Below are 12,726 nucleotides of genomic sequence, written 5' to 3'. Positions count from 1 at the left end.
ATTTTCACATGGCACTGCTGTGTGTCCCTCAAGTAGCCCTTCTCCCACATTCCATGAGTGATGTTTGCATAGATGTCGACATTTCTTCTGCTGGATTGGAGCTCTGCCTGTACAGACTCTTCTCCCCACACAACAATGATGAGATCCAACACCTCCTGTGCAGACCAGGCTGGAGCGCGTTTGGGGCATGTAGTCTCCATGATCCACTGTGCTCAAGCTGGCACGCTCCCAAAGCTGATCAAACAGGAAATGGGAAATCAAAAGTTCCTGGGGCTTTAGCAGAGGAGGGGCTGTTTCCTGTGTACCTGGCTGCAGTGCAGCGGAGTTGAGAATGATCTCCAGAGCGGTCACAGATGAATATTGTGGGACACTACCTGGAGGCCAATCAAGTCAAATTACACAATGCTGCATCTGCACTACCTTGCAGTCGGCCCATGAAAATTGAACTAAATTTCACGCCTCTCACAGAGGTGGATTACAGAAGTTGACGTCAGAGGCCACTTAAGTCAACGTAAATGACCTGGTAGCGTGGACACATACATTAACAGATCAACTTAACGCAGGTTCCTTTGACCTAACTCAAGTGTAGACCAGACCTGAATCTACTAATAGGAACAAACAACTGAGAACAAAGAAACTTGCTGCTGGTGACCATAACTTACGCACAGAACATACTGGTAGAGCATTCTCCTTGAGGACTCTCTGCACTGGAACTTACTCCCCCAGCACCTTGGCTCGAAAGAGATTGAACCTTCTGTAGGAAGTTGCAATTCGTTCTTCCACCCTGCATAACTTCCTCATCATTGGCCAAGCAAAGTGAGGCTGTACACTGTTTTCTCTGTATGTGACATGATAGCTTTGGAACAGCACATCTGATTCCAAAACCTCAGGGAGTGTTCTAGGCATCAGTGGTCAGAACCATATTGATTTTTGGTGAAAATCAGAAATACCTGATTTTAGAGCAAAGTCAAGCCAACAAACTGCCAGATGCTGGAGCCTGGGTGGAGCGGAGAAAGCACCTGACCTTGTGCCCCTAGCTGGAGCGCTGGGTGGGTGGAGCAGGGCAAGACCCCATGCTCCGGCATGGCGGGCAAAGTGGTAGCGCACTTTTTTTTTTTTTTTTTTTTTTTTTTTTTACAGGACCTCCTATTTTTCTGGGATCCCTGGCCTGAGCATCTATTGCCCTCTCACCCCAAATGTTCCCTCATGGTTACCCCACTGCTGTATCAGCGGGTCCCTGGTATATGTCCTTTCAGTATCTGTTGCCCTTTTCAAGAACACAACCCCAACATATACCAGGGACCTGCTGTATCTAACCTGAATCTCCCTTGTGGCAGATTAAGATGATTACTACTTTTCCTATCTTCAGTGGACATAGAGAACAACTGATCACTGTTATTACTACAGCCCTTAACTTATTTGAAGATTTATCAGGCCTCTCAGTCGTCGTCTCAAGACTAAACATCCCTGTTTTTTTAACTTTTACTCTCTCAGGCAGCAACTGCCTCCTCCTGAGGTGTGGCCCACTCTCCTGGGCCAGATCAGTCCTAGGGCTTTCCCCTGCTGGGGTAGCCCAAACAAAGTAAAGGGGAATTAACAAAACTTGGAGCCCATACGGGAAGGAGAGGGGAATGCTTCCCTCTCGGACTGTAGCAGATCCTCTCTTCCCTCATGGAAAGACCTTTCGGGCAGAGATTCTGCCTTTCCCTCAGCTCACTGCTGGAGTTACAGGTCTGCTTTCCTCCTTGGTCTGCCATCAAATGAGCTGCTCCCCTGCCTTTTAACTCCTCCTTCAGTTGAAGCATTTCCTACAGGTGTGGTGGGTATGGCTGGCTGAGCCTAGAGTAGTTCCTTAACCACTGATTGCCTATGTAGGGTTTGTATACCCTGTCACAGGTGGCTGAAATTTTCATTTTATTTCTTTTGTTGGTTTGTTTGAGTATGTGGGTGTAATAACCCTAGCAGCTTCACAATGAAGACTTGGAGTATTAACTACATTATAGAAAAATAAAATTAATTTACCTTTTTGGATACCCATGCTCCTTCTCGCACAGGGTACTTTGTTTCAAGTATTCTGTTAATGCATATTTTAAAGGTAGGGGTTTCCTCCAAAAATTGTCAGTGCAGATTCCTACTTCTGGAATGCACATGGCCTCCTTGCTGCAAACCTATACTACAAACACTTAAGCACATGCTGAACTTTCTGCATGTGAATACTCCTGTTTGAAGCCAATCAGACTACTCTCATAAACAGTGGCGGATTATCCAGTGGTCCAATGGGGCCCATGTCTGGGGGCCCCTGGAAAAATTGGCACCCCTGGTGGGGCGGGGGAAGCCCCAGCGCTGGGACTTCCGCTGTGGCCCTGGGATAGGAGGAGCTCTCGCTCCCTGCTGCTGCCTCAGGACTGGGGGAGTTCTCACTCCCCGCTGTGGCAGAGGAGCAAAGCTTTTTTTAGTCTTGGGGCTGCAGTGGGGGTGGGCAGAAAGAAGCAAACAGATTGCGGGGCTGGAGTGGGTGGTCAGGAATGTGGGTGGAATAGGGGTGGGGCCATGGAGGACGGGGCAGAATGGGGTAAGGCTGGGGTTGGACTACAGGCAGAAGAAGCGGAATGGGCTGGGACTGCAGGCATAAAGTGGTGTGGAGGGGCCTCCCATGTGCTTTGACCCAGGGCTGCAGGAACCTTAATCCACATCGGCTCATAAATATAGTTTTGCATGTGCATAGGTCTTTAAAGATCCATACTTTGTTTTTTTTTAAAGCCAGAAGGAACCATTGTTATCTTAAGAATTAGAGACTAATAGGTTGCATATTCTAAGGCTACGTCTACAGTGGGAGGCAGGAGTCGACCTAAGATACACTCACTTCAGCTACGCTATTCGCATAGCTGAACTGGGTGTATCTTAGGTTGATTTATGTGGCAGTGAGGACTGTGGCGAGTCGACCGCTGCCACAACCCCGTGCTGCGGTGGAGTTCTGGAGTCAACGGTAGAGCGATCGGGGATCGATTTTTATCACGTCTACACTAGACGCAATAAATTGATCCCCAATAAATAGTCTAAGTCTGTTGAACTGCATGGTCAATACACTTCAAGAACTCTAGTTAGAAGTAACATTTTTTCCTTGAGTTTAATATAAATGAATCGGCATTAAAATACTTCAGTGTACAGAGTGTATTAAAAGATATATGAACGTTGTTTTATTAAAGTTTTTGATATCTACACTACCAGCAAAGCATAATGCTTTTCTTTTACTTTTCCCGTTTTTATATTAGCTTCATGGAGATTTCACAGTGTCTCTTAGTGATGTGGTGGAAACCTGGAAATACTTGCTACATGATAAACTGGGATTGACATGTGAGAATATGGAAGCACCTGAAAATTATGCTGATATCAGAAAAGCTTATGACTCCTTCTTAAAGAGAAGTAATATGTTAGATCTAATTGATATCTGCCAGCAGTGTCATACATTAATACCTGAATCTGAAATTGAAGAGATATCCCATGTAAGTATGTCTCTTTATGTTTGAAATTGTGTACCAATATGGTTAACTCCAGATCAGAAATGCAATAATATTAAGATCTATTCAGAAGCCATGAATTGTTCATACCTGTTGCTTAGTTTTTCTGTGGGGAAGAAAGTTTAGTTTTGTAATTACTAAATTTGTTTTTAAAAGAGTAAACTTTTATAATTTAAACATTTCTCCCTACCCTCCCATCTCATGGAAACCACAGTCCTTCTAAGGGTCAGGTAGTCTTTGGGGGCAGAAAACACACCTGACTGAAATGTAATAAGTGAGTGGCAGACACCACCAATTTGGTTGACTTAATGTACCCTCTCTACACACATGCACATCACATACCATTTGAAAGCTTATTATGTCTACTTTAAGATGAGATATGATATGGAGTTGTCAGGTGGTGCCGTTATAGAAATAAGATAAACAGTGATGTCATAAACACATTAAAAAGACCACTTTTAAATATTTGCTTTTGTTCCTGTTAATTTAATGACTCTATATATTATTTCAAGACATAAAATTGGATTTCTTTGTGATTTCAAAGCATCACAACAACAATCCAAGGGTATTACAAAATCTAGTAATTGATACAGGTATCATTTAAATGTAATAGCTCTGGTGACTTCTAGTCAACATCGTTATCATCATCTTAGTCACCATTATCTCTGAGAGCAGGTGGGTGTGACCCTAAGAGCCCCTCAATGCCCACTGCTAAAGGGTTCTATGTCACGTAACAGCTACTCCTGTCAAGCCTAACAAACTCATTACACCAAACACCATTTTTGTCAAGATATTTATCTATAAAGAATGTTGTGTAAGACATCAAGTGAAAGCTGGTGACATATTAGTCATTAATATTATGAAATGTATGTATTAAGGAATTAGACACTTGTACTGTTGTGCTTTAAAGTCTGCAACGAAACAAAGGGAGAAACAGGGTTTTCTTCCATAAAAGAGGGAGAATAGTGATCTTCCTATCCTCAGTAAAAATTGAGCATGGTGATAGAAGAGACAATAGGCGGTTCGTTTGCATCCTTGATACACGGGAGGAACAAATTTAACATGAGGATGTGGAATCTTCAGTATGGGAAGACGCTGGAGTCTGAACTCCAGGGGTTCATCCTGACTCTGGTGACACAGACCAGAAACTTTGAGGCTATGAGGAGAAGCAAAAAGACATTTTGGTTATCCATCACTCAAAACAAAAAGGTCAATGCTCTTTGCATTCATGAACAGTGGATCTCCAGTCATGTGGGTTGCATGGTGCTAAGAAGTGGCTGTAGATGAGAACTGCATTAGACAAGGACTGTAGCCTGTTGAGTTTTAGTCCCTAGAAAGTGTGATTTATACTTTTATTTGTAGCCATTTTCTGTTTCTATGATTTCTGATAGTATCCCCTAAATCTATGTTCTTTATTAATAAACTTATTCTTGTTTTTATTATAAATTCATCTTAGTGGTATTTTAAAGTGAGGTGTGCATTCTCAGCTGAGACCACAGGCTGATGTGTATTCTGTTTCTTTGTAGACAATAGATTTGTGAGTGTACAGTAACAGGGCTGGATACTGCAGAGAAATGCTCTTCCAGGGGGTCAGGAACTGCAAGGCAGTGTTCAGAAAGTGTTACCTGCAAGGCAAGTAAGGGCTGACGAGTTCTAAGGAGTTTGGCTGGTAACAGATTGGGGTGACGGGGAGTTGTCACACCGTTTAGCACCAACAAATTCCTTTTATGCTGTGGCAGAGGAATAACAGGGTAACTTACACTTGTGGACACACCAAGAAAGCATCACAATGGGTTACCACAGTCTTTGCTGCCTTGGCATGTACACTTCTATGCAGGGAATATTGTCTGTAGGCAGCACACAGTTCATTGTGCAATGATTCCCTACTGGTAGAGGCACAAATAAGGTCTTGAAGGTGCTCAGATGCCTTGAAGAACAGGGCTTTGGAGCTGTGCTCCAGCTCCAGGCAAGAACCTGCTGCTCTGCGCTCCAACTCCAGACACTGCTCCAAAACCCTGTTGAAGAATACAGAAAGTTGTTCATCATCCACATTTTTCCATCTATTTTGCAGTGGTGATCCAATATCTGGTATACCTATGTGCTAAGACATCTAAATCTTTGTTTGCCAAGATGGTCTTTTGACATACTCTTCAAAACTGTCCTCACGTGATAGTTTGGCCTGTGGCTTGTTCTTTTTGATGGCTAGATTGAGGCATAAGTAAATCAGGTGTCTGTAGGTCTTTGGGTTGGTTGGTTGGTTTATTTGTTGGTCTGGTTGTACAGCACTGCTACCAACTTCTTGCTGCAGAAGTTGTGCCTTGTCTATCACTCTCTTCCAATTTGGCAAGACCTCTGAAGCAGTAAGCTCTCTATTTTGATAACATTAAATAACGATTCCTTCCTCTCCTCCCCATATCAAATAAGGATGATAGAGTCACACTCTCTGTTAATGCATGTACAGCAGGAAGTGTGTTGCAGAAGTCAAAGGAGTGCATTACAAATTGCACGTGCAGGTATGAAGTGACACGTCAGTTGTGCTGGTAATGGTGCCTGCTTCAATCCACATTTTATCTGTGTTCCATTTTTTTGAAGGTAGTAAACAGCAAGGACTAAAACATCTGTACCAGATGACCTAATTCTATGGTTCCTTTGGCATTAAGAGACCCAGAAGCCATGTTGGCACATATAGTATGCAGAAGCATTTTTTGCGTCTGCTTCCTCTTGAGTACTGTATGAGACTTGAGCTTCTTCAACACCTCTACCGGCGATGGACTTTGCTACTTCACCACTGGACAAGTCTGCAGTAAGGAGTGTTTGTGCTGGGTGTGCTCCTATGCTTTCAGGTGCGTCTTGAAACATGCATTCACAGAGGAATCTTACAAGTGACTGCTTGTTGGATGCCACATTTAAAAATTTTTTCCATGGAGGCACAGGGCATCCACCAATCACTGGGTATTTCTGGCATCCCGCCTTAGATCCCGTCCAGCGCTGTCTTTCTGCAGTTTTCAAGGAGTTATTGTCACATCTGCCAAAGACTTTGATTACAGAATTAGCTTTTGTCAGATCCTTTTAGGACCTGCCTCAAGTGTTCAGCAACCAATTCACTGTATGTGTGGAATTTGTCTCCAGACATTGTTTGTATGACAGCCATGACATCTCTGATGTACACTGTGGTTTTTGTTGCATGCTCTTAGCTCATGGATTCCTTCAGCTTGAGCTTCCAGCTGATGCACTAATTCAGCTTTTTGTTCTTCTCATTATTCCATTGCATGAAAGAGGAACATAGGAACAGGTTCTATTCTGTGACTAAGAACAATTGCCATTGAAACATCATCTCTGCATCCTTACTAAGGACAAGGCTCTGTGAAAAACAATTTATGGACTGATAGCTGTTGTGATTGTTCCTCCCTTGCCAGACTTAAATTTGGTCTTCGAGGCCATGTCAGCAAATGTTTTTGATGCCAGATTTCTTAACTTGACAGAAGAAGCTATGTGTTCCATTAGAATTGGGTGTATCTCTCCCAAATCTCTCCACTTGTTCTTCACCAGCATCCTGCTGCTTTCAGTAGAGAGTTGTGCACCTGATGTTACCTGCAGTCCAGTGAATATGATGATTGATGATCACCTCTGAATGTGATTCAAGGTCAAATGGGTTTGTCATATTGTTGATGAAATGTTGATAAGAGCTGTAACATGCTCTTTGTGCCTCTTCAGTGCAGAGTCAAGGACTTGTTTGTGGACTTTGTTTTCACTACTTATTAGGTTAGTTGTTTCTCTCATAGCTTCATATTACAAATATGCCAAAGCTATGTCTTTTCATCTCTAATACTAATACTGACCTTTGCATAAATGTCACTGAATTAGAAAGCTAGTTTCCAGAATATTTCAAGAAGGCTAGTACTGCATGCGTAGGCAGTTACAAATTAAAACTTTTTATCAGAATAGATGCTACTTTGTATGTACAAAAGCTTACAAATGGAGAAGCAGTACATTAGGAAATCATGTTCATTTATATCTATCCACTATGTAGTACAAAGAGTTGTCATAACTTGTGAGATACTTTGGCGATTAATGTGTGATGTGAAATATGCAATATGTTGATATCTGCCATTTTTGCTACCTACTAAACAGCTTCGTCAGATCTGAAAAAAAATATTTACCCATGCAAAACCAATATACATCTTTGAATACATTCTTGTTTGATGGTTTTGGCCATATTAAGGTGTTAATTTTAACTTAAACAGAAAACTGTAGTCATAGTCCAGTTTCAGTATTTCTGACACTGGGCAAAAAAATTATTCTAATTTAGGGTATGATTGTTTCACCTCACCTATATGGCACCACTTGACTGATCCACATCATAGCTCATCTAAACATACATAAAATAAGCTTTGTAATGATATATCAATGTGGATATGAGGGTACATTAAATTCCAAAAATATGACCTGTTTTGGAGAATTGCTGTGTGCCTATAACAATTTACAGTACTTCTGAACATGAAGAATCAATAGACTGATACTCACTGATTGAAATACACTTCAAAGATTCTGTGGGGGAAACAATTGAAATGAATACATAATAAGATAAGTTAGTGAAAGGCAGTTTTGGTTAACTACAGTTACTTCATTTGATCCAAACCCTAAATTTTATAAATCGTGAGAAGATAAAAGTAAAAGGCTACTAGTAATAATGAACTGAACAGATGATTGATTTTGAGACAGTCTCATCCATCTTTAGGGCCCAGTTTGAGTGAGATAAGTGATGGTAAGTCATTCATGTTCTATTTTTGCTGCCATGTCTGTCAACTATAGAAATATCACCAAATAATACTATTTTTTTCTTCCTAAATTTTAGTTATTTTGAATCGACCTCCAGAGTACTAGTACCTATCTGAGTTTCAGTGATTGAGCCTCAATTTTGGCTGTAGCACATGGTGGTTTTCCCTAAACCATGTCTAACTGAAAAGGAATTTGACATAAAATCTGAATATCATAATCAAAATGCTTGACTATAGGATGAAAAATGGCATACACAATTTTAGATCTATGTCAAGATTCTTAAAGTGTAGCTAAATAGAAAGGAGCAGAAGGTGGTTTTGCCTCTCTGGTCTAGATTCTGGGAAAGTTGTGTGTTTTTTTTTTTTTTTTTTTTTCCCCCCCCATGTTTGAGGCCAATAGCTGTCTATCTTGCCCCTGCCTCCACCTTTCCTCCTAGCATCCTTAGGCATGGATTTGACTCTGCCTCCAGTGTCCTAGGTTGTTTTTTAGCTGTCTCTTTTCTTCCTCCTGTGTGCAACTTCCTTTTTTGGTTAACCATTACCAGTAGTCTCACATTTTCTGTTTTGGAGGCATCAGCTGAAACAGTGACAAACATACCTTTCAACACAAGTCTGAGTATGCTGCTGCCCAGCATCGTCATATAAAAACTTTTCCCGTAAACTAGTTTTTCAGGCTTGCATCTCGGTTACTTGCTTATACAGGTTCCTCTTTGGTATTTTTGCCTCTTCAAGGGTAGAGAGGCCTTTGCAGTCTGCTTCCTCTTTCAAGGATTGGAGGAGACCATTGTTGGGATAAGGCTATTTACAGTATTGAAATAATTACTAATTTTCAAGTTTCAATCATCTTCATATTTAATCCTACTCTATATATTATACTGAAGGTTCAACTGTTAAAATTTATCTCTGGCTTATCAGAAGAGAACGGTTCTAGTCTTTCCATACCCTCAACACCAATGAGACACAGCCAGGATAATGTGAAGGTAAAACTTTGTTTGTCTTCATTACAACGTCTAACAAATATTCACTCTATATACAAATGTGAATAGGTGAAATGCAATAATTGAAGAGCAAATTGTGTTGCAAGTCTAAATTGTCAAGAGTAGGGAATGCTTGACTTCCAGTATCACACCTGAGCTTGTTGGCAGTTCATGCCTCTGCTTATAGGACTAGAAAACATGCTATATGCTGCTCTCCTCTGCCCCCTTGAATCAAGAGATGCGGGTCTTTTCTGCAAGTCTGAAGAGCAGGACCAGGCTTCTGTAGGAGCCCTTAGTTAGGGGGTGTAAGGTTAGGCCCCCATTAAAGTGAAAGAAAAAGTTAACTTTCATTATGCATAGTCAAGGCAGGACTTGTGGGCCATAACTTGTGTTTTCTCCTCCTTTTATACTCAGATATTGCCTTGAATAGTGGTCTAGTGACTTGCTCACAAATGCACAGTGAGGTAATGGCTCCAGTAGATTTTCACCTCAGATTTTATTTAACTTCCACTCCTTTACCCCACTTACACATTACAGAAACTCTGTCACCAACAGTAGTGATGCCAGCTCTAGCAAATCCAAAGGGGACAAGGGTATAAGCTGGCGTTTGCTTGTCCTCAGTCAAACCAGCATGGGCTTCCTGCAAATGCTGGGTACCCATGCCTCCCCGTCCCTTCTCCTCTTGACCTCCACCATGGGGAGACTGACCAGCCAGTAGGAGTCTCTTGCCCGTCCAGTATTCATATGCTCACCATAAGAGGGAGCTCCAGCATGGCATTTGGGGACAAGTCAGAACATGTCTGCTTCCATCCCCAGAACTACTTTCTTAGCTACCTGACATCAGACTTGTTGAAGTTATGAAACTTGGACTCTTGTTTTCTCCTTACTCTGCCCCGCTGCTACCAGCATAAGTTTTCCTTGGTCTACTTGACAAATACATTTCTCACCCTTCCTTCTTTTTCCTTTTCTAAACTTCAGTTTTCCTCTACTTTTTTTCCCTCTTATTCTTAGTGTCTTCTCCCTTTCCTACATCTCCGTCCCAGCTGTCCCATTAAAAAAAAAAAACACTCAGATATGTATAACTTCCTAAGTAACCATATAATTGTGTTTACCTTCTTCACGGATCTATTTTCTTTTCCTTTTAGTGTGTCTGTTCTTGCTTAGACTGTAAATTCTTCAGGTCAGGGACTGCCTTCTTATGTTTGCATGGGGCCTAGCATGCTAGAGTGCAACTGTAATATAAATACATTTTTGAGGGGTCACAGTTTATCACTTCAAATTCTAGTACCTTGTTGAAAAGTGGATTCACTAGAAATCAAATCATGAACCATTGGCAAAACTTCCAGTGACTTCAGTGGGGCCCTAGATTTATGAAAGAAGCGCCGTTGTTGGTAAGATGTTTATGGAAGAAGCCCTAGATAATGTCAGATAGAAACTGATGCATATCAAAGTGTTTGAAGAGAAAGGGAAATTAGAATGCTCTAAATCTCAGGTGGATAATGTAGCATTATGTACAAAAACTTGCAACACATTAAAAGGCCACGTTTGGTCCATACTGGCTTCTATACATATGGAGACTGGAAAATGATGAATATAAGTCAATGTCTTGTAATTCAGCATGACTGATATTCTTACTCTTTCAGAATGATGATTTCTGCATATATCTAATTCATTTTTAAATAGTCTTTTATTTTAATTTTTTTTAAGACATAAGCTAACTTGACACTTTCTTATGCAGTTGCTATTGATCGTGAAGAAATTTGTTTATGCATATTTAAGCCTGTTGGTGAATTCTAATAATGATCTGGCCCTGGCTCATGTTCTAAATATTCCTGATAGAGGACTTGGAAGAGAAGCCTTCACTGATCTAAAGCATGCTGCACAGAAGAGACAAATGTCCATTTTCCTGGTATGTGTCAAATCAGCATTAATCTTTCAAGAATACATATTTGGAATAGATCAGAAGTAATGAAACAACTATAAAAATGTGAATGCTGTGTCTTTTAAACTCAGATGTAAGGCTGAGAAGAAATTGGAATCAGGCTAACGCATCCAGTCAGGACAAATAACCTGAAAAGCCTCTCTCTTAGATTAGAGCAGGGGTTGGCAACCTTTCAGAAGTGGTGTGCCGAGTCTTCATTTATTCACTCTAATTTAAGGTTTTGTGTGCCAGGAATACATTTGAACGTTTTTAGGAGGTCTCTTTCTATAATATAGAACTAAACTATTGTATGTAAAGTAAATAAGGTTTTGAAAATGTTTTAAGAAACTTCATTTAAAATTAAATTTAAAGGGCAAAGCCCCCCAGACCAGTGGTCAGGACCTAGGCAGTGTGAGTCCCACTGAAAATCAGCTTGCATGCCGCCTTTGGCACACGTGTCACAGATTGCTCTAGTCCAGGGGTAGGCAAAGAGCTTGTAGAGTGGGGTGGATGCCTACTTGAACATCAGATGCAAAGGTGAGCAAGGAAACAATTTTGTGTGCATGTACACCCAAGTTGTAAAAAGGATATGAGAGCAACAGGAATCAAAACTGTCTATCCAAAGTAATGACTAGAATCCTGAATGAGTATGTTACACATACTGATCTGGATTAACTTCTGCACAGTTTTTAGTTCTAAATATGTTACGTATGCATTTTCTTCTGCTTCAACTCAATTTTTCTTTATTTTTAATACATTTTGTTTTATTACAAGCTTTATGATTTAGGCTCTCTGGGAATTTCATGCAGACCATATCAGAGCAGTGAACATTCCCTCTTAAAAGGTAGTGAAAAGAGTTTTGGAGCATATTCTGCTTACAATAAGTGTCAAAAAGGCAAATAGAGATCCTGTCTCATAAGGTATATCACTGTCAGGGATACTGTTTTAATTACACATAGTTGATAAGGAGATGAGAATTTGTTTAAAGGTCTCCAACCTTTCAAGCACCCAGTTGTGTGCTGCTTTTTTTTGTTTTTGTTAACAAATTCAAACTAATTTTGAATGTGATGTTAAGAATCATTTTGAATGGAAATGGATTTAGTATATCATGTTCTTTAAATATGTGTCATTGTGGACCCCACTGTAAATGGGCATGCACTTCATGCGTTCAAGATCAGATTCTTTTGAATAGCAGTGTCTGTTGGTGCCATACGTGCCCCCCGTGCCTTCTTGTGCTTCTTCACAAGGGCTTATGCAGCAGCTGTGATCCTACTTCACTTCCCTCTTTCTGCTTAGGAAAGTAAGATGGAACCTAGTGAGTGTGCGACACTTCTTAGATACTTCAAAAACTGTTTTTGTTTTCATTACATTTATGAGGAAAGCTTCATCTTTACACTCCCTTCATTTGGATATCCCTTCTCCCTGCAAAAAAGAGGGGAGAAGTTCCTGGAAACCATGCCTGCACAGTCAAACAAGGTGCTGGGTGTCAGCTGCTATGCCTTATAGTGGACTCCAACTGTCAAGGTTTAAAC

At 40.8% G+C, this 12,726-nt stretch overlaps 1 protein-coding gene across 1 annotated transcript in view; it reads left to right on the top strand.

Moving 5' to 3' along the window:
• PARPBP (PARP1 binding protein) overlaps window positions 1-12,726 on the top strand; it is a 103,300-nt gene that overhangs the window by 8,990 nt on the left and 81,584 nt on the right. The window contains exons 2-4 of the mRNA XM_075068860.1: window positions 3,273-3,503; window positions 9,178-9,276; window positions 11,012-11,182. Of these exons, the coding sequence (XP_074924961.1) occupies window positions 3,273-3,503; window positions 9,178-9,276; window positions 11,012-11,182 (501 nt within the window). The remainder of the gene's footprint in view (window positions 1-3,272; window positions 3,504-9,177; window positions 9,277-11,011; window positions 11,183-12,726) is intronic.

This window comes from Chelonoidis abingdonii, chromosome 1, assembly GCF_003597395.2.
Source record: "Chelonoidis abingdonii isolate Lonesome George chromosome 1, CheloAbing_2.0, whole genome shotgun sequence".
Lineage (NCBI taxonomy): Eukaryota > Metazoa > Chordata > Testudines > Testudinidae > Chelonoidis > Chelonoidis abingdonii.
This window is presented reverse-complemented; position numbering and strand designations above follow the sequence as displayed.